At 41.8% G+C, this 22,885-nt stretch overlaps 1 protein-coding gene across 2 annotated transcripts in view; it reads left to right on the forward strand.

Moving 5' to 3' along the window:
* The window catches only part of quob (quattro b), a 125,168-nt gene that overhangs the window by 47,997 nt on the left and 54,286 nt on the right, over nt 1-22,885 (forward strand). For both annotated transcript variants that reach the window (XR_014619792.1, XM_084316601.1), the window contains exons 3-6: nt 3,258-4,833; nt 8,724-8,897; nt 10,604-10,727; nt 15,401-15,494. Coding sequence is in view for 1 of the 2 variants with exons in the window: in XM_084316601.1 (XP_084172727.1) it covers nt 3,258-4,833; nt 8,724-8,897; nt 10,604-10,727; nt 15,401-15,494 (1,968 nt within the window). In the remaining variant the exon portion in view is untranslated. The remainder of the gene's footprint in view (nt 1-3,257; nt 4,834-8,723; nt 8,898-10,603; nt 10,728-15,400; nt 15,495-22,885) is intronic.

The raw sequence follows: 22,885 nt of genomic DNA on the forward strand, positions 1-22,885 counted from the left end.
ACTGTACCTCCATTTATTTGTTCATGTTCAACTAATGATTTGTTAAGACATTCATAAAACATCTATAAATCATTTACAGATGCTATTGTGTGCCCTTAAAGTGAAGCCTATTCATCATTAACAAATGTCTAATACAGTTAATTATTTGTTAACTTTTTCAAATGTGACAGCTTTCGGATACACCCTTCTTTGTGACATCAAACAGTGACAGAATTAGGACTATAGATAAATGCAAGTTTCTACACTGGTTAAGCTTAGGCGCTCTTTCGAAGTTGGTTAAGGTTAGAGTTTGTCTTAGAGCCAGTGGCGGCTGGCCACTGGGGACGCTCGGGCGCCGACCCCCCTGTTAAAGAGAGAAGAAAAAGAAAATATTTTTTTTTGTTTTTTGTTTTATAGCCCTATAAATAATATAAATACATATAATACATGTTTAAAATTAATAATATTTACTCATTTTAAGTATGTTTGTGTTTCCAATGCACAATATAACGTTAACACTTTAACTGCCACACACGAGATATCTCGGGTTTATTTTTATGTGGTTGAAAGCCACTCACGAGATTTCTCGGAATTTTTATTTTTTTAGCGATCTGAAATCATATTGCATCACGCGAGCCTACCCGAGTATACACGAGGACCGCCGGAGATCATATGTGGAAAAGAGCGCCCCCTATCGTCTTTCAGATGACATAAGGGATTTTGGAATGGACTCAATGAAAATGGATGGGGAAAAAAATCCGGTACTCCACATTTTCCAGTCCACTGATCCAGCCGGGGTTACCACAGTTCATTCTGGAGCCTCTGAGACCCGCTGATCATGGAGTTCTACTGTATCGCGTTGGATCCATACACTTATCGATTTTTTCGAATGGTGATCAGGAATTGGAATATACCAGTTGGATACCATCTGATGTCAGGTAAGGACTCTATGTTATCAGTGTTAGGATAATCAGACAAATTTTGATGAAGTTATAAGCTGTTTTGTGAAATGGGCTCTTTCGGTTTCACTGTAAAAGTCAGAGAACACATCAACATTATAGTAAATGTGCTTACTGTCTTCTCCAGTGTCAGACAAGAAGATAGATAGCCTAGCTGTTGGCCAAAAAAACTTTTCCTGGAGTTTTAAGCAAGGCTAGTGGTCCGTATCCACTTCCATGTATGTGTGCTAAGCTAGGCTAGTTTGCAGCCGGATAGCTTTCTACTGAACGCACAGTGAGGAAATTGGTATCTATCTTCTAGTCCGACTCTGGATAAGACAGTAAGCACTTTTCCCATAATGTTGACATGATCCTTTAAAATACATCTGGAGGGGATCTTTGACACACTGTAGTAACGCCTTAATTTATCTTACTGTATCATCTCCATTTGTAAGGGAAATCAACAAAGGGTCTGCTTGTCTGTGGGGGGTGGGGGACACATCCAAGCTGTTGTTTGTCTGGAATTTTCAGTGGATCTTTGCCAGATAGTCAAGTTCTCTAACTGCACAGCTTACCAATATATCATATTCATTTGATCTACTGAACACAGTTGAACCAAAGAAAACAGTCTCAAATTCCAAGCATTTATCTTCACAGGGTGCTTGAGAAAAACTATTATTGGGGTCAACATCAATGAGTTGATGTCAGTTTTTCACAAGTACAGCTCACGTGAGCTCATGTTTGAAGATGAATTTTGAGGTCTCCTTTTTCTTTCATCATATTATTTTCTGTCCAACGTGAAAAGTATTTATTGGCCTTGGGTCATAAACTTAGAACAGGACCCTTGAAACCTAAATAAAAATCAGGTGGAACAGATTAGGCCGTACCAAAGTTAATGTCAGAAATTACTTTGAGATTTATGTCTGTAATTTCACAGGCAGGTTACTTACTCAGTGTCAAAAGAACATAGTTAAGTCATAGTTAATCTGTTGTTTAATTGATAACAACTAGGGATGGGCACGAGTAACGTTTTCCCAGATTAGGTACTCTCATTAATCACTTTACTCAAGTAGTGCTCAAACAATTGTTTAGGGAAATACATTTTTAGAACGCATCTTAGGCCCTGTCCACACAAGTATGGATATTTAGCAAAATGCACATTTTCCTCCGAAAAGACACAAATGTCTCCAGTGCAGAGCCCTACATCCACAATGGTTCCAAAGATATTGAATGTTTGTCGGCATATTTTCACACCGCCAACAAAGTACTGGTCCATTGTCTCTTATTCGGATTTTCTGTCACTACATTATTTTACTTTTCAGTTGCTGCTGCCAATGAAAATCAGCTCACTATGCATGCTCAAACTGTTATTTGGTATTTGAGATATCGCTTATCGCCACCTACTGGCCTGGCATGCTTGTTGGAGCAATTTATATGCGTTTCTGCATTTACGTCATGGACAGCCGTGTGGACAAATATTTTTTTTAAATGGAGCTTTGAAAAATAGCCATATACGTGTAGTCAGGGCCAAGTGCACGTCAGCAGCAATAACGAAATCTTGTGCGGAAACACACACAGGCTACCGATTTTCTTATGTCTCGCTCCACAGACATAACAATGCACAGCAATATACACCAACCCATTTAAACCTAAAATGCCTGCTAATAATGCATTATATAGCCTACAGTTTCGCTCATGGAATGGCATGTCCGTATCAATAGTCTATGAACATCAAGCAAAGTGAGCGACATATTGTTGGCACAATTTGGAAATGCACTAATGCTGTTTTTATCTTAGCGCTAAGCTAACAAACCTTTCGTGGTAACTTGTGTACTATCCATTTCAGAGTGAGATTTAGTATTTGGTGGTAACCGGAAAAAAAGAAACGAATCATGCACCCTTAAAAACCACTCAAGTTCAGCTGAAACAGCGATATTATACTTTTAATATATTTGTGGTTACTTTTGCTTACCAAAATAGTATAAGTTAAGTTTGGTAAACTTCTCAGTCTTCTTTTTAGGTGTACTTACTACACCTACAGCATGTTCATGACTCATCATACTAATTATGAGCTTTTAATTAATGCATGAAAACACATTAGAAGTACCAAAGATGCATTGCAAGTATACTCAGAAAGTATATAAAATAATATACTTTCAGTTTCAGCATGGACAAATATACAAATGATTGACTTGGACATGAGCTTCTCCCCAGCTATTACAAATGGGATATGGCATCCACAAGCTCATAGATGGACTGCTTGAGTATCTTACATCATATGAGAATATTGTTGTGAATGTAAATGTACCAATTGAAACCATACTCTTCATCTCTCCCCAGGCTGCTTATTCTGATGTGATATTCTGCTGTGAGGGTTGGCCCCTGTGTCTCCATGACAAGACTGTCCTCCAGCTGGCTCCTCTGAACCCTCTGCTGCTGCGCCCCGGGGACTTCTACCTGCAGGTGGAACCATTCGGGGACCAAGCAGCGCGCATCGTCCTCAAAAGTCTACTGCAAGAGGGCTGCCGTGAAGTGGAGGAGACCCCCATACCCGAGACATCCTACCCCTGCATGTTCACCGAAGACTGGCTGCGGGAAGTCAACGAGGGACGCCATGGAACACTTCTCTCGCGTTGTTTGCTCTCGACAGACCAAGGAGTAATAAAGCTGCCTTGGGCAAAAATTGCTATTCCAGAGTTTTTAGACAAGCCCAGGAACTTGCCTACTTCCCCCTCTGTCATCCATGAAGCTGCTCTTGAGCCCAAGCAGTTGTCGATTCCATTGCATTTCAACTCTTCCACCCTCCCGTTGGAAACTATGATTCTCCCTGCAAAGGATAGTACTTTGTCTTTGAGACTTGTGGAAAGCTGCTCCAAACTGGTCAAAATGGAACATAACAGACCCACCCCCAAACCACGCTCCAAACCACTGGTCAAACCTGTGGGTTGGGTTTCGCCCAATACCTGGGATAGTCGGAATTCCCGTGAGATAGAGGGTGATTATGTAGACCTGGTGGATTTTTCTAAGGAGAAAGAGGCTTTGGATAAACTCGACCAATTTCAGCCCACCCCTCTTCTCTTCAAACCAGTCAGGCCACCTCCACCTGTACCAGTAGGGAACAGCGCCCCCTGTGGATGCACCCTCAGGTATGCAGAGGAGCCATGTACGCCCTGCAGCCAGAGGAAGCTGCGGTATGAACTAACTGACCAAGAGTTGTTGAAGTGTCGCTACAGAGACTCCTACCTGGCAGCATTGCGAAACCCGGTCGCTTTTGAGAAGGGGAGCGTAGATCTTCTGGCTGCCCTAGAGGAGGTTGGCTTTTGTGAAAGGGAGGACTTTGAAACTAAAAGCTCACTTGCAGTTCAAGGCGATGAGCTGGGCCAGTCATGTAAACACTGCAAAGAACCAAGAGTAAGTCACAAACTACACCAACATGGACAATGCTGTGACAGAAGACCACCAAATGTGGTGTCTCACCTCAAGGAACCTTCCACCAGTCAGGATTCAGGAAACCTTATAAAGGAATCTCCAGTGGTCCATAAATTGATCCCTGCAGGGCCGCAAAGCCAAGAAGCACAAACGAATCACATTTCCCACCAAGTAGGGCTTGACTCTAAGGTTCATCCAACACCTGCTTCTCCTCAGCCAGTCTTGCAGAGCTGTGACGGCAGCTATAAACCACATGAAACAGTGGAGGTGGGGAAACAATTGGGTAAACACAAGGCCAAACTCAGGTCTCTTTCCATCGTGTCAGAGACGGCCACAGGGAATCCACTTCTTCATAAACCCAATAACAGGAGCCACAGTGACATTTGCCCTGAGATGATCCCTGATATACACCTAGCGCAATGTAAGAAAGGAGTGGCCTTTGGTTTGGTTTCTCCAAAGCTGGAGAGACGGCAGTCTCCTAAAAAAGGTAAGCAATACGTGAGTTGACTGCCACTGTGATCATGGGCCTCATGCATGAAGCGATATAAGAACAGATTTCGTTCTTAACTAGCATTTCCTCTTACTTTGTTCTTACCTGGGATTCAGCAATGTTTTCTTATTGTTGCTTTTTTCTCAGGCAAGATCAAATTATAAGAGTGGTCAAGAGCACTCTTACCGAAATAAGAAATTATTACCCAAAAAAATTAAATAAAAAAAGCCTACCATTGGTTAATTGCCCCCAAATACGACTTTAAAAATACAGAACTTTTCAATAATAATAATTATTATTATTATAACTTATTCTTATTCTGTATTCTGCGTTCTGTCTGAAATGGATTATATATTGCTGTTAGAACAGTTATGCTCTGGCCGCCCAGGCCATTGATTGATTGAAGATTTTATTAACAGATTGCAGAATGGGTACAATACAGTACAGCTCAATACACACAATTGTTAAGGGGAGGCAGACCAGAGAAAGACTTTCGTCTTGTTTACATCAGGGTCCCCCATTTTCAATTCATAATGACATTTATGACATACACAACATACTGAGTACAAACTCACAAATACAGGGTATCATTATTATTATTATTATTACACTTATTTTTACCATGTACTTCTCAAAGGGCCAGCAAACCCATTCTGTCTTGAAGCAGACTGATTGAAACTCAACCGTGACCTCTCGTGCTCAGAGGGAGTGCGCTCTGTCGGAGGGTTGGGCATTCATTAGCTCTTTAGACTAAGAGGGTGAAAGGTCATAGGTCAGGCCGTGAGTATGATGTTCCTGATGGGATCTCCTCCTACTCTGTAGTCTGGGTTACTGAACAGAAGGACTGTATTCACATCATTCTCCATTTAGAGGGAGAGGAACATTCCTGGAAACATCCCTTTTTCCTTTCTTTCTTTTCTGTGTTTATTCGACTAATGTTAACGTTACCGCTCGTTGCTTCAGGAGGTGCCATTACTGTTTTGCCAGCAGTGGCCTGTATTTCACATCAACCAATCAGAGGCTGCATTCCACTGGGGGACAGAAGAGCAGTTAGAACGCAGTCCCTGATTCGCTCCGATTGTATTGCAATTTCTGGAAATCGATGTGGATACTCAAGTCACACCTAAATCCATTTTCCATACAATGGGACCTTCTTCTTCTTTCGTGTAACATCAGAGGTCCAACTCCGTATCTTGTAGCCATGCCCTTATCTCTGGTCCCTTGAGGATGTAGAGCTCTGCACTGGAGACATGCACGTCTTGGCCTATTATTGAGGCAGGGGAGGAAACACAGGCAAGGCTTTGTTGGTTCAAAAGAGTCAATTAGGACGTCTGAAATCAAAGCCAGGCTTAGCAACCAAGCCACCGCAGTGTTGTGTTACAGAGACCGTGTTGGACATTTAGAGGCTGTCTGTACCCTCAACCTGCAGCTGTGCAGGATAAGACCATGTTGAAAGAGAACTATTGAGAGTTATGGCTGAAAAAGAAAGGGCAGAGGATGCTGGACAGGATGTATGAAGTGGCCACTGTGCAGGAAGAGAACCGGATCTTGCAGAATGCATTTGAGAATATATGGAACATGCAGTCTGATGGATTACAAGAATAAAATAAAGGGGAATGTCACACATTTGTATTATTATTAATATTAATAATTTATGAATAGTGTATTAACTCATTGGACGCCAGAGGTCGCTGTGGGCGTATGGCCGTGTGTGCCAGTGGTGTAATGAAATGGGGGTACATGCCGGTGTTTGTAGTGCTAAAACTATATTAAATATTATAGCTATGGATCTAATGATAGTCGATTGTCATTGAGTTTCTTATGGTCAAGATGCAAAAAACATACTTTTTTCATCAATACATTCCCGTTTTATACCGTGGTGAATATGAGTATAGTTTTAGAGTAATTCTGTGTAATCCCAGGAAACTCCGCCAAACAGTGTTTTACTGCATTTCACTATAAATCGTGCCATTCCTCGCCTGGATCAATAATCAATCTGAAATCGACGCTAGATTATCGGTATTATGTATGATCGCGGGGAAAGAATTATCGGATCAACGCAAGATTGATGACATATAGCCCTTACCTTGTCTATGATGTACTGCAAAAAGAATAATCCAATTATCTGATCGCCATTCCAAGTATTGATCGCGATCGTGTTTCCAATGTAATCCAGCATTGAACATGAACGGGGGGGGGTGACCCTCATCAATGCATCCGTTATAACCGCTTGTCTTGCCCGAGTATTTAGAACCCGCCCGCACGCCGCAGCTCGGCCCAGACACTAAGCCACATTGTTTCAAATGGAGTGCAATAGTGGCCGCAAGGCGGCGATATTGGACTTTTGCGATCTCAGACCCATCCCCAGTGATAACACACAGCTGCCTGCATGTTTATGAATGGAAATAGCGAATAAAAGAAATAACGATTCAATAACGTATATATACGTGGTTGGCGTTATTCGATTGGCGGACAAATCGACAGCGCAGAATGAGTTAATGTATAATTTCTGTGACTCGGGTGTTCAGTTAATGCACCACTCTTTCCTGAAGATAGAAGTTGGACAGTTGTGAGCTCTTTGTTTGTGTGAGCTCTTCAACTGAGGCTTAAATGCTGGTTCAGACATGTTACATTGTATGGCTTCACAAAGTTAGTGCCCTATTCATTGTGAAGTCAAGTCAAGTGTTCCTTTATTAATCCCCTTGGGGAAATTCAGGTGTCATAGCAGCATGGGGGAGGGGAGGTACTGGCAGGGAAAAAATATAATTATATAAATAGTAATAATACTAGAGTAGAAAATAATAATAATAATAATAATAATAATAATAATAATAATAATAATAATAATAATAATAATAATAATAATAATAATAATAATAATAATAATAATAATAATAATAATAATGGAATGGCAGTATATTATATCAATAATAATAATAATAATAATAATAATAATAATAATAATAATAATAATAATAATAATAATAATAATAATAATAATAATAATAATAATAATAATAATAATAATAATAGTGTACATGTATATATAGTAGTGGCACTATATTATTTATGGAGCCACATCAGATTTGATGCCCAAGTGACAGTGGCTACAAAATTGTAGGGCTCCTTCTCTGATTTCAAGCACATTTGTCACACATAGGGCTGGGCGATATGGCCAAAAACGTTATTGCGATAAAATTATTTTCATATAACTCGATATCGATAATTATCGTCGATATAATGTCTGTCAAGTTTAATTAACTTATTATGCCCGGCGCCGATGGACGGGCTATTAATAGACTTGTTTTGCTGCTGCGAATGTCTCGAGAGTCGAGTTGATGTCGTCATCAGTCCGCGCACGTTAGCAGTTAGCCAAAGCAAGCGGAGTATCTCATGACAATGTACTAAATATGACCCTAAAATACTCTGTTCCGCCCCAATACATTGCAACGACGTCCACCGTATACCCCACACTACTATAACAGTTACCCTCAGAATTCAAAACACACACCAACTCGGCAGGTAAACTGTAAAATAGCGCCGTGCAAGCTAATTAGCCTAGCCAGCCTTGTTTACTGAGTCTCCTTCCGGGTCTCCTTCCACTGTCGGCCATCTCCTTCACTGATTGGTTGTTAGTGCGTGTGCTCATATCCAAGCTTGGAAAATCGATATATCGAAACTTTGCGACCACGTTTCATGTTTATTTCGAGGAAATAATTTATCGCGATAGTTATCGTTATCGTTTTATCGCCCAGCCCTAGTCACACATTATTGACTTAACTGACCTGGGACATAGGAATATCATCATTCAACATCATATCAACTTATATCATATCCCATTTTAATCCAAAAAAAAAGAAAAAAACTGACATGTTTGTGACCTGTAGACTCCCATTCGGGCAAGAGTGAGGTTGCCCCCACCGCAAATGGAACAGAACATAGAATCCAGAGCTCAAAGACAGCTCCTCTCCATCCTGACGTCCCGCAGTCTTTCCCGACCCAAGAGTCCAGCTTTAGAGGTGTCAGCACTCTGGTTCAACACGCCATCATCTGTTTACCAGGTACCTTCAACCAGCTGTTGTTATATTCATCTGTTTACCAGGTACCTTACATCAATACCAGGTTGTTGTTATTCATCTGTTTACCAGGTACCTTCAACACCAGCTGTTGTTATATTCATCTGTTTACAAGGTATCAGGTACCAGCACATTTCCCATAATTGCTGTTTGGATTTATTCAGAAACATTTGCGAGTTTCTGCAGCATTTCAACGTGAAAAGCAAAGTTTCACATGTGATTCTGTGAAAATGTCCATGAAAAAAACACACTGGAACTCCCAACGTACAGTATTATCCAATATGCCCCAAAGCAACAACTGTAGTAAAGAGACGCTAGAGGGGAGCAGAGGGCAGCGGAGCTTCTTCATAGCATTACTCACTCAACCTGATTCCTTGGCCATTTGCAAATGACACAACACAATGGCCCAGTCCATTGTGATAAATATGTATAGCTGGTAAAGAGCAGCTGTTCAGTAGGTTTGTTTGTTTTTTTAGGGTGTCGAGTATTGGTTTACCTGTTACCTAGAAAGCATATAAACTAGTGCTGTCAATAGATTAAAAAGAATTAACTAATTAATCTCACAATTTTCTGTAATTAATCTAGATTAATCTAGTTTAAAAATAGCATTTTTCTACTTAAGACCGAAGCTTGTAACAGATATTTACTTGAGTAAAATCATGGAATTAATGTAAAATCAACACAAAAAGTATATTTAGATTCAAATACTATTTTAATAGCTTTCTTTGAATACAGTTTCTCTCCTGTGAAATACAAATGTTCAGCAAAACCATCAACATTGACTCAGCTATCCTCTTTCTTATATCCGCGGCGCTAAAATTGAAGATTTTTCACTCCATAGATTAATCTAGATTAATTAATTGTAATGCTTTAACTAATTTTAATTAATTTTTAATTTAAGTTAAAGCATTCATTTTGACAGCCCTAATATAAACACTTTTACTGGATACAGCAGGTAGTGCGGCGCTAAAATTGAAGATTTTTCACTCCATAGATTAATTAATTGTAATGCTTTAAATAATTTTAATTAATTTTTAATTTAAGTTAAAGCATTAATTTTGACAGCCCTAATATAAACACTTTTACTGGATACAGCAGGTAGTGTAAATATATTTTGAGCTACAAAGAGCATCAGATGATCATGATGTTTCTTTAATTAACCTCCTGAACTGATACATTTGGCCTACATGTGCACTTGCTACATACAAATGTATAGCAAATTGAGTCAAAAGATTACCCACGGAAAACAACATTATTGGAACCAGGGCAGTATCCGCTCCTCCTTCCTCTGTTATGCAAAACAGCCCACAAATTTCATATAGGCTATTTATCATTCATCATTATATATGAATTCATTAGATGATAGACTTTAGAAACAAAATCATGAATATCGGCCAATTTGTATTTTTTAAGTATCATACTTAAACCTTTTCTGCTCCATAAAGCTTATGTTGTTTTCAGAACATCACACAAATATTAGATTAGATTAGATTCAACTTTATTGTCAGAGAACAAAATATTTTGGGCAGCCTACATATCATCTATAATATAATCTACAGGCTGCGTAAAAATAACACATCTGATTTAGCAGGGGATGGAAGGTGTGTCTTTCCTGTAAGGAACCTTAATATGATACATTCTAATGATTAGTACAACCTCTCCCTTTTGTCTCTATGCTTGTCTGTCTCCAGGCAGCAGGGACAAGACAGGCAGGGCTGTGGTGGAGGTCCATGGGGACAGGAAGGAATGGACGTCCCCCCTAGTGTCTGCCCAAGATGTGTGCAAGCTGTTGCTCTACCTCCACTCCATACCAAGGTAGTAGTGGCATCAATTCCTTAAAGGGGAATGCCACCTATTTTCACATGTTCTTCCTGTGCCCCAGGGCTAGTCCAGGCAGTATTTGTAATCTGGGGCTGCTCCATAGACAATGAATGGGGCTATAACTTTATGATACCACAACATGTTTGTGTAAGCTCTTACACCCAAATGTAACATTTTAATTCTGGTTCATACCTTTTAGAAATGCTATAATATTGGGTGTAAGACTAACTGAAATGTCCTGGGGCCAGTGTTGGGAAAGTTCACTTTCTACATGAACTAGTTCAGTTCACAGTTCACACATTTTTAAATGAACTAGTTCAGTTCATAGTTTATAATTCAAAATGTTGGACTAAAGTTCATGGTTTCAAAACTGAATTAATTTATAGTTTATGGTTCTTTTTTCAATACGTTGCTGCAAGCTATTATTTGTCAAATGTATTGCCACAACCCATAATAGAACCACAGAATACTGGCATTTCCATAACGCTTTGCTGCCGCCCATTCAGTCCACACTAGTAGCAACTGCAGATTTCATCTCTACAGTATATTTTCAAAAACATGAGGAAAAACATGCTGCTTGAATGGTCTTTATTAAGTATAATAATCTAAATGTACTTAAAGTACCAAAAGTGAAAGTAGTCATTGTGCAAACATATAAACATGTGCCGACATAACTCTGTACTAACACAACACGAGGTAGGAACCAGGCTGAGGTATGAAACTAAGGTTGTACCTCAAAGTTCAATATTCAAAGTGCAAAACATTTACTGACTTTAACTAAAACTCTTTTAAATGCTCATACACCGACGTCATAGAGTCTGACTCTGAGCGAGTGCAGAGCCTTCTAAAAGTGCGAGTGCTGCTGCTCTACTACCAGACTCCCCGAAGCTCCGCCCAGAGCGGTTGCCAGATTGGGTGTTTTTCCGCATTATTTTAAAGCCTGTTTACGGTGTGTTTTAACTGGGTTTTCGGCTGAAAGGCATATGAAATCTGGCGCACTTTTGAACGCCGTTATAATATAGTGCTGAGAATGAACGCACTTTTGAACGCCGTTATACAGCGCTGAGAATGAACGCGTTCTCAATTACGTTCATCTAGTGAAAAAACATCCGCTCAGTTTACGTTCGCCCCAAAATACGAACGTGTTGAATGAATGAATGAATGAAAACTTTATTTAACAGATTGCAGAATGGGTACAATACAGTACGGCTCAATACATACAATTGTTAAGGGGATGCAGACCTGAGAAAGACGTTTGTCTTGTTTCCATCAGGGTCCCCCATTTTCAATTCATATAGACATATATGACATACATGACATACAGATAGTCAGTACTGCTACATCTATACATTTATGACATACCAGATTTGCAAATACAGTACTGTTTGTGATACAGAAGGAGTCAAGAAAAGGGAGTATATACATTTGACGTAGAAACTGTACATTGGAGGAGGTTGGGTGGGGGGGGGTTGGGTACATTGGGATATTGACAACCATACTGGGTAATTTACATTGGAGGTGGTTGGGGGGGGGGGGGGGGCGGGGGGCACACTGTATAAACAAGTAACACTGTACATTGAGGGGGGGGGGGGAGGAGACACTGTACAAACAAACACAATTGTACATTGAACTATTGACAAAACCATACTAGGTAAATGACTGTACATTGGAGGGGGTTGGGTTAGGATATTTACAGGGGCCAGTGTTGAATTGCAGTCTCCCGTAGGTGTCCCTTGAGAGAGGTTTTGAAAGTGGGTAGTGATCCACATTCCTTTACAGCTTTGGGTAGGGCGTTCCACATTGATGTGGCATAATTGCGAAACGTGTTTAGTCCCTTATTTGAGCCGAATCTGGGTTTAACATGATTTGTGGAGCTCCCTCTGGTGTTGTGATCGTGGTATTCACTGACCTTTGGGAAGTATTTTGACATGTACATGGGTACCTTGGTCGTGTAGTGTATCTTGTAGACCAGGCCCATTGCAAGTTGTTGTACTCTGTCGTCTACTCTAAGCCATCCTAGGTTGTCAAAGTGGGAAGGGGTGAGGTGGGTTCTAGGAGTAAGGTCAAGCAGTAGTCTGACCAGTTTGTTTTGAGATGTTTGTAATTTTGTTTTTAGCGCCTTTGAGGTGCTTTGGTACCATGAGGTGCAAGCATAGTCGTAGTACCCCTGAATGAGTGCTCCTGCCAGTCTTCAGGGTGTTCTTGTTTACCAGAGAGGAGATCCGGTACAAGAATCGAGTTCGTTGGTTGACTTTTTTTATTACATTGGATGCCATTTTGTCACAGGAGAGATTAGCCTCTAGGATGGAACCCAGGTAGGTAATTTCATCTTTCCTTGTGACAATATTGTCACCCACTGTAACTGAGAAGCCGTCGGTCTTGCTGAGTTTGTTATTTGAACCGAAGAGAATGGACTCTGTTTTGCCCATGTGTAATGATAGTTTGTTATCAGCGAGCCATATGCAGATTCTGCCTAGTTCCGAGCTAAGGGTTTTTTCAACCTGTAACTTGTTCTTGTCAGAGACCAGCAGGGCTGAGTCGTCCGCAAACAGGAACAAGTTGCAGTCACAAGCTGACGACATGTCATTTGCATAAATTAGGAACAGTAGCGGTCCTAGTATGCTTCCTTGTGGAACACCACAGCTCACTGTGAGGGGGGGGGATAGGGTATCGTTTACCTCCACCATCTGTTCCCTCCCCTCAAGGTAGGATTGCATCCAGCTCACTGATAGACTATCAAAACCAATTGCTTTTAGCTTGTCAATCAGAATGGAGTGATTGACCGTGTCAAAGGCCTTTTGTAGGTCCAGCATGACCATGCCGCAGTATTTGCCTGCGTCCACCTCTTGTTTGATGTGGTCATTCAAATAGAGAAGGCATGTGTCAGTGGAGTGGGATGTTCTGAAGCCAGATTGGAATTCGTAGATTAGATTTTTTTCCGCTAGGTACTTTTCGACCTGTTCGTAGACTATTTTTTCCATGACTTTCGAGATGGAGGTGAGAATAGAAACAGGGCGGTAGTTGCCTGGGTCTAATTTGCTGCCCTTTTTGTGCAGAGGGGTCACCCTCGCAATTTTGAAGTCCTTGGGGACGTGTCCCTGTTTTATGGAGAGGTTTATTATGTGTGTGATGATTGGTGTGATGGCGGCTGCTGAGTCTCTGAGGAATTTGGAGGGGATGTTGTCATGGCCAGTGGCCTTGTTAGGTTGGAGGGCGCTCAGTTTATTGAGTACCTCATCTGTTGTTACCATTTCCAGCTTGAAGTCGTCCTTGCGGACCCCTAGGTTTTTGTAGTAAGCTACTATGTGTTCTACCCCATAAAGCCCTGAGTGGGAGGGTAGTTTGTTTACCAGTGTTGTGGCTATGTTTGTGAAGAAAATGTTTAAGTAATTGGCTACATCCAGCTTGTCTGTGATGAGCGTGTTGTCCGTTTTTATGTTTATGTTTGAGAATCTGGTTTTAAGTTTTTTACTGCATCCTAGTTGATTATTGAGTAATTTCCAAAGTTCACATGGTTTGTTTTTGTTTTCCTCAGTTTTGTCATTGATGAAATTCTTTTTTGCAGTTTTGATCATGGAGTTTACGTCAGGTACATCACTGCCTGGGGCACAGGAAGAACATGCATGAATTCTCTAAATGGGTGACATTCCCCTTTAAGAATGAACAAATCAATCAATGGAAAAACTCTAAATCAGACATGGGAGAATTTGATCTTGTGAAACAAGTCCATGTCCTACTGTATATGTAAGGCATTTATGTTTGTTTTGAATTTGCAGATGATTGTGTAAAGTGTAAATACATTTGACATTATTTAAATGTTAAGAATGTGTATTATTTGTGGTTGATTGGGCCCATACATTGTTTGCTAGTAGAAGTTCCATTTAAGATTTTAGATGTAGACTAGGTTGAAGGTCCCTGGTTTAAAATCCTTGGAGTTGCTATGAGGTTTTTGGCCTGCAGAGTGTAGATGTGTGAAATATCACACGTGTAAAGCAGGACACTGTCAACATGAATAAATACAGGTAAGTATGTCATTTGACCACCAGAGGCACTAAAACACAATTTTAAACCATAGCCCTACAGTACATGCTTCATGAATACTTTAAAGGGGAATGCCACCCATTTTAAGAATTAACATAATATTCCTCTACCACAGGCCAGTTTTTTACGTCAGTATTTGTGAACATGCACAAGCTATAAATCTCTCCTGAAGCTAGAAATCAGAAAGACAACGTTCTTTCAAAAGGGAAAGTGTGGGATGTCACCCTGATATAAACTATGGGGCTGCTCCATAGACTGACTTTGTGGAATTTAGTTCTCATACCTCAACAAGGTTCAAGTATACAGTAGGTTGTATAGTATTGCAAACAGGTTTGAACCAGATCTTAAACTTCATTTCGGTGTAAGATCTCACATTCCATGGTTCTACAAAGTCAGCGATCCATTCATTATCGCACGTACAAAACAATTTATAGTTTTTCAATGTGTGTGGGAGTATATGCAAAATAAATCAGATATTTCAGATACTACCTTTTCTGTTTACACTGGTAGGGCCCTATGGAACCAGTTTTATCTTTTCCTGTTTTCGGATATGAATTTCCTGTTTTCTGAACTTTGAATGACACCTTGATCAGATAGAGATTAGAGTGATTGTGTTGTCTTTCCAGGAAAGAGGTGCGAGATCTGGGAATGACTCTGATCATTGATGCCAGGAAGAAGACCCCGCCCTCTCTCCTCTACAAAGCCCTGTTGATGGCTCAGGTTAGAGCAACACACACACACACACACACACACACACACACACACACACACACACACACACGCACAAGGTGTTTACTTTGGCTAAAATGTGGTACATTCTGTTGTTTGATATACATTTTCTAGCCCCTGACCCTACCCATAACCTTCACAAATGGGTGTCTAACCTTAAAGGGCCTCTTTGCAAATTTTCAACCTTAAAAATCCTATGCCTTACCCAGAGTGCTATCTATCCATCCAGATCGTGTTGTGTGATTTGCCTATTTTTGGAGATATCTACTGTCACTCCAATACAATGGAGGTGAATGGTATTTGGTTTGTGGCGAGTATAATGCATTGGGGTGTACTTTGGTAAGAAATACACTAATTACAATAATTACATCACATTACAGTAATTTTACACGTGTTGCGTACACTTTCACTGGAAATTTGCTGTATTATTTTACAGATGACTTTTGTTTTTCTACTATGTAAATGCCATACAAATACAGTCAATTACTTTTGATAAAAAATATGAACCATTAAATAAAGGTTGTAATCTGTAAATTTATTTGATTTTACTGTAATTTGACAGTAAGTATTTGGCAACCGTTTCTGCCAGACATTTACATTTTCTTTTTATGTGTGTGTTCCTTAATTAATGGATATATATATATATGTGTATGAATGATACTGGAGTCTCAGTGTTCAGGATAACAGAACATGAGGTGAGGAGGACCTTTAAGAAAGTGAATATCAGGAAGGCAGCAGGACCGGACGGTATCCCCTGCCGCGTCCTAAAAGTCTGTGCCGACCAACTGGCCCCGGTATTCACTGACATATTTAACCTGTCCTTACAGGCTGTCATCCCCACCTGTCATCCCCACCTGTCCACCATTATCCCTGTACCCAAAAAATCCAAGCCTGTAGCCTGTAAAATCCAAGCCTGTAGCTCTCACCTCCATAGCCATGAAGTGCTTTGAGAAGCTAGTGAAGGGCTACATCTGTTCCTCCCTCCCCATCAACCTGGACCCCCTGTAATTTGCATACCGCCCCAACAGGTCCACGGAGGACGCCATAGCCCATGTGCTGCACACAGCAGCATCACACCTGGACAAGAGGCAGGGGAACTATGTGAGAATGCTATTCATCGACTACAGCTCAGCATTCAATACCATAGTCCCCTCCAAACTCATAGCCAAGCTCAGGGACCTGGGCTTGAACTATGACCTCTGCCAGTGGGTCTTGGACTTCCTGACGGGCAGATCCCAGGTGGTGACAGCAGGCAACTGCACCTCCTCATCCATCACTCTCAACATAGGGGCCCCCCAGGGCTGTGTTCTGAGTCCCCTCCTCTACTCCCTGTACACACATGACTGTGTGGCACAGCGGAACAACAACACAATCATCAAATTTGCTGACGACACAGTAGTGATGGGCCTGATCTCTGCAAACGACGAGAGGGCCTACCTGGAAGAGGTAAAGGTTCTAGCGGGATAGTGTCAAGAGAACAGCCTCTCCCTGAACGTCAGCAAAACAAAGGAGATGATTGTGGACTTTAGGAGGTCGGGGGTCAGGGACTACAGCCCCCTCAGCATCGACAGAGCACCGGTTGAGGGGGTGAACAGTTTTAAGTACCCCGGAGTCCACATATCCGATGACTTGACATGGACCACACACATTGACAGTGTTATCAAGAAGGCACAACAATGCCTCTACTTCCTTAGGCACCTAAGGAAGTTCAAAGTGAGTCAGAAGATCCTCAAGAACTTCTACTCATGCACACTAGAGATCATCCTGACTGGCAATATCACCTCCTGGTTTGGGAATAGCACTGCACAAGACCGTAGCAGACTACAGAGAGTGGCCCGTTCAGCCGAACGCACAATTGGAGGGGGGCTTCCCACTCTCCAAGACATTTACAACAAGCGCTGTATGGGTAAGGCTAAGAGAATAATCAAAGACCCCAGCCACCCAAACAACTGCCTCTTTGAACTGCTGCGGTCAGGCAAGCGATACCGGAGTCTCATGGCAAGCACAGATAGACTCAGAAGGAGCTTCTATCCCCAGGCCATCAGGATGCTCAATGAACAATAACAGACCATCAAACACACCCACAACACACACATCCACACTCACTTTAAATAAACAACACACTGTAGCACCCACTTACACACTTTAGACACTAACACACACTTTATATTTATTGGCATCAATCCCATGCACCTCATTGCACCTCACCACCACAAGGTGGCACCACAAGCTAAGCTATACCTCACCATTCTACACTGTAGTAGCTGACTGTATAGACTGTACAGAAGTATAGACTGTACATATACTGTATATATGTATATTGAACATTATTTTTTGTTTTGTTTACACTTGTTTACGTACTTGACTTTCTATTTTATACTTATGTTATACTATTTTACACTATCTTTTTTTGTATCCACTTTTTTTCTCCTTATTTTTCTCCCATCCCAATTTCGTGTTTCCAATTCTCCCCTGTCTTTTTTTTTTTTTTTTTTTTAATCTTTTTCCCCCTCCTTTTTCCTCCGATTTTCTCCCACCCCAATGTTAGTCGTTATGCCAATTCCCAATCCCCTTCCTGGTCGCTGCGCACTTACCCCCCACAGTCGGTCTGGGAGAGTGGAGGCTATCACGTGCTTCCTCCGACACACGTCTAGCCAATCAACCGCTTCTTTTCATCTGGCAGCGCGGACTCTCACTGAGAGGGTGTAACGTGTGGAAGGATCACACTACCCCCCTTAGATCCTATCCACGCTGAGCAGGCGCCCCGACCGAACTGTAGGAGTCGCTGTTTACAACGACCCGGACCCACCCCGCCAGCTTTCCCACCCTCTAATACAGTCAATTGTATTAGTGTGAACGGCCAGCCAAGCTGGTGACAACGCCGGAGCTGTGAGCTCGATTCGAACAGGCGAATCCAGCATCTCCAGTGTTGGTGACGAACGCAATCTCCGCTACGCCACCTGACCGCGTAATTCTCCCCTGTCTTGAACGTTGCTCGCATATGCCCCTCACTGGTCGGTTGTAGGGAGGATAGAAGCCTTGCATCACGTGTCCCCTCCGGTACACGAGGAGGCAGCCTGTCACATCTTTTCACCTGCCAGCACGGACTCTCATTGGCGAGGTGTAACGTGTGGGAGGCTCACACTGCCAATTCTCCCCTCCCCTGTCTTGAACGTTGAACTTACTCGCATATGACCCCCACTGGCCGGTTGTAGGGAGGATAGAAGCCTTGCATCACGTGTCTCCTCCGATACACAAGGAGGCAGCCTGTCACATCTTTTCACCTGCCAGTGTGGACTCTCATTGGCGAGGTGTAACGTGTGGGAGGCTCACACTACCCCCGCCATTTCCTGTCTCTGCTGTGCAGGTGTCCCCCAACCGACCTTTAGGAGTCTCTGTCCACAATATCCAGATTACCACCCATCGACTTCCACCCGCTGGCTCTGCCAATTGAGCTAGTATGACGGCCGGCCCAAGCCGGAGGCAATGCTGACACCCGGATTCGAGACCGGAGTCTCTTGCATTGGTGACGAGCGCAATCTCCGCTGCGCCACCCAGCCGCCCACTATTTTACACTATCTTGTTATTTTATCTAGCACACTCTCAGGAGCAAAACAGAAAGAAGCATTTCATGCAAACGTATTCTGTATTTCTGTATGACAACTAATAAAGAAACTTGAACTTGATTGATTGATTGAAAACTTTAATTAACAGATTGCAGAATGGGTACAGTACAGTACAGCTCAATACACACAATTGTTAAGGGGATGCAGACCAGAGAAAGACTTTCGTCTTGTTTACATCAGGGTCACCCATTTTCAATTCATAATGACATATGACATACACAATATACAGATATACAGATATAAAAATATAATCTAATCATCTAATCTAAACTAATCATGACATTTATGACATACAGATATGCAGTACTGTTACATTTGTGACATACAAGATATGCAAATATACAGTACTGTTAAACAGAGATCCTAACAGTAAATATATACATACGAGGGGGAGGGAACTTTACATTAGGAGGGGGTGGGTGGGAGGGGGGATCAGACATTTACGGGGTCCAGTTTCGAATTGCAGCCTCCCGTAGGTGCTCTTTGAGAGCAGTTTTAAAGGTGGGTAGGGATTCACATTTTTTTACGGCTGTGGGTATAGGGCGTTCAACATTGATGTGGCATAATTGCGAAACGTGTTTAGACCCTTGTTTGTGCCGAATCTGGGTTGAACATGATTTGTGGAGCTCCCTCTGGTGTTGTGGTCGTGGTATTAACTGACCTTTGGAAAGTATTTCGACATGTACATGGGTATCTTCGTGGTGTAGTGTATCTTGTAGACCAGGCCCATTGCAAGTTGCTGTACTCTGTCGTCTACTCTAAGCCATCCTAGGTTGTCAGAATGGGCAGGGGTGAGGTGGATTTTAGGAGTAAGGTCAAGAAGTAGTCTGACCAGTTTGTTTTGTGATGTTTGTAATCTTGTTTTTAGTGCCTTTGGGGTGCTTTGGTACCATGAGGTGCAAGCATAGTCGTAGTACTTCAGGGTATTCTTGTTTACCAGAGAGGAGATCCGGTACAAGAATCTTGTTCTTTGGTTGACTTTTTTGATTACATTGGATGCCATTTTGTCACAGGAAAGATTTGCCTCTAGGATGGAACCCAGGTATGTAATTTCATCTTTCCTTGTGACAATATTGTCACCCACTGTAACAGAGAAGCCGTTGGTTTTGCTGAGTTTGTTATTTGATCCGAAGAGAATGGACTCTGTTTTACCCAGGTGTAATGATAGTTTGTTATCAGCAAGCCATGTGCAGATTCTGCCGAGTTCTGAGCTGAGGGTTTTTTCAACCTGTAACTTGTTCTTGTCAGAGACCAGCAGGGTCTTATGTAGTAGTATGTATGTTTGTCTATGTGTGTCTGTTCCTCTGTCTGTGTGCTCATGTCTATGTCTATGTGTGTCTGGTCCTCTGTGTGTAAATGTTCACGTGTAAATCACACCAAAATTATCTAGATGGATAGATAGTACTCCGGGTAAGGGGGACATACTGTAAGTTTTTTTATTTAAATGGGAGGAACTGCCCCTTTAATCCCCTGGTTCTGTTCTGTGGATGACTTGTGTTCTGTTCTCTTGAGAGCTCAGCTGCATTGGCACTAGTGTTGCTACAGTAGGCACTAGGGCCCACATTTGATATCACAATATTATTTTGCAAAAAAAATTATATTCGATATGATTAGATATTTATCGTATTAAAGTTTATAAATAATATTCCTGTATAAAACTGAACCAGACCAAATTGATTGATGTTATAAACCAGAAGTTTTATTCAGCAATTATAATCACAAACAATAAAGACCTTTTGCCTGCAGGTATATAAAAATATAATAATCTCAAAATAAAAGAAGCCACTGTAGCAAGCAGGGTAGGGGCTTTATTATTTCAATTTTCTGCAAAATAACTCTTTAAGGTATGCCGCCACGCTGTTTTACCATCTCTACTCAATGGCGCCAGCGTTATTGACCATTTTAGCGATGTTAGTGGACCCATTGTGTGTTCTGTATTATAGCTATGGAGACAATAATATGGCTCATTTGACAGGCATTGTTCATAGTCCAACACTGACTAACGAGTTCATTTCTACATACTGTAGTTTGTGCGCTATTCCATGCTAAACATCGCCCCTTTCCAAAAGAATCCAGTCTTTTTTCATAGATCGTGAGATATGACGCATTATATGCATTATGCCCAAATCGTTCGGGTTGCTCGCCTGAAACTCCAAATACTTCCAAATCAAATGTATATACCATATACATATGTGTCTTCACAAAATCATCAAGGGGGAGGGGGTCGTTTTAACTCGAAACTGCGATCGTTACCAAAAGCATGTTTTAGGTCCGGTAAAATACAACACGGTGATCGGTACAGAAGCATGTTTTAGGTGGGCCATGTGGGCCACAGCGACCCGGTCACATTCATCGTCCGTTCTGGGCCAATAAAATTAAATATATTATATATAGAATATGACCCAGTAATGAATAAACTAAATACATCAATGTGGCTATTTGAAAACTTTGCATTCGTCAATTGTGCCTCGGCAAACAGTGTCAGCGTGCCGCGTGAGCTCAAGCAAGCATTGATTTCCTGGGTGATTTTACTGTTCACAACGCTACTTTACAAACAAGCTTTTCGAGTGGAAAATATTACCAAAATCTCTGGAAAATCCTCTCACAAACACTACAGACTGTCGTAAACTGAACAAATGCTATAATATGGCCAACAATGGCCTATAAACAGTACTTACACCGTCGTTTCAAACTGTGCGCAGGACCTCATTTGCTGGGGAGGATGTTGTTGCATGACCGCTGGCTCTGAGGATTTCGGCAAAAGACACAACAATTGTTCCGGGAGGTTTTATATACTTCCTGTGACAACATGCAGAGTGATACTTCCGTCGATTTACCACATAGGGCATAGGGACAAGCCCATGCTAAAATGTTGTCCCTCTGGCGTAAACTGCCCGAATGGGAGGAGATTGCCTGGCTGCGTGTAGCCTTTTTACAACGCATCCGCGTTTCCGGCGCTCTGATTGGCCAGGTCATGTGACATGTGCGCCCAATAGCGCGTTTGCCCATTTCCGCGTCGAAACAGCCTGCAAACTACCTGGCGTTCTATCGCCATGCTCTAAGACAGTGGTTCCCAAACTGTGGTGCGCGCACCCCTTGTGGTGTGCGAGCGACCTCTAGGTGGTGTGTGACATGAAAAGGCTAATGGCGTTATTTTACTAATAAATATATAACTAATATACATTATTTCAAATGGGGATTTTCACTGTGTAAATCATGAAATTCAAGAAACGTTTTAATAAAAAACGTAAGTTTTAATAATAATAATAATAAACAATGTCTCGGGCGAGGTGCGCTTCGTCTGTGCTGATGCGCTCCGCTCTGCCTGGAGTCTGTCTCCTCAGGTCTCCTAATATGCGGGCTAACAGCGGGCCGATGATAGTAGCAAGCGCGAGCCAGTGCACTTAATAACTTCCTGCCAAAAGTGCGGGACCAGCGCGGGATTGTGGCACTTACAACATGCAGAGCTGGCTAAAAACAGGGAAACTGTCAGGTGAATCTAAAGTCAATAAAAGTAATGAAAGAGGACAGGAGGAATTGGAGGCGAGCGAAGCGGAGAGCAGCGTTAGGGCATGCGTCCACCTATCTCACAAAAACGCTGGCAGTGCGCCGGTAGTACTGGGGGTGGAGCGCTTGCGGTGAGAAAAAAAAACGCAGCGCGATCCTTTGTCTGAATATGCGCCCAGCGCATCGCTCTGAAAGTTCAGAAAGTTTCAACTTTAAACGCTTTGTGCGGCCGCACAAAAAAGCTGAAAG

The sequence above is a fragment of the Notolepis coatsorum genome (genome assembly GCF_963971535.1).
Source record: "Notolepis coatsorum genome assembly, chromosome: 6".
NCBI lineage: Eukaryota > Metazoa > Chordata > Actinopteri > Aulopiformes > Paralepididae > Notolepis > Notolepis coatsorum.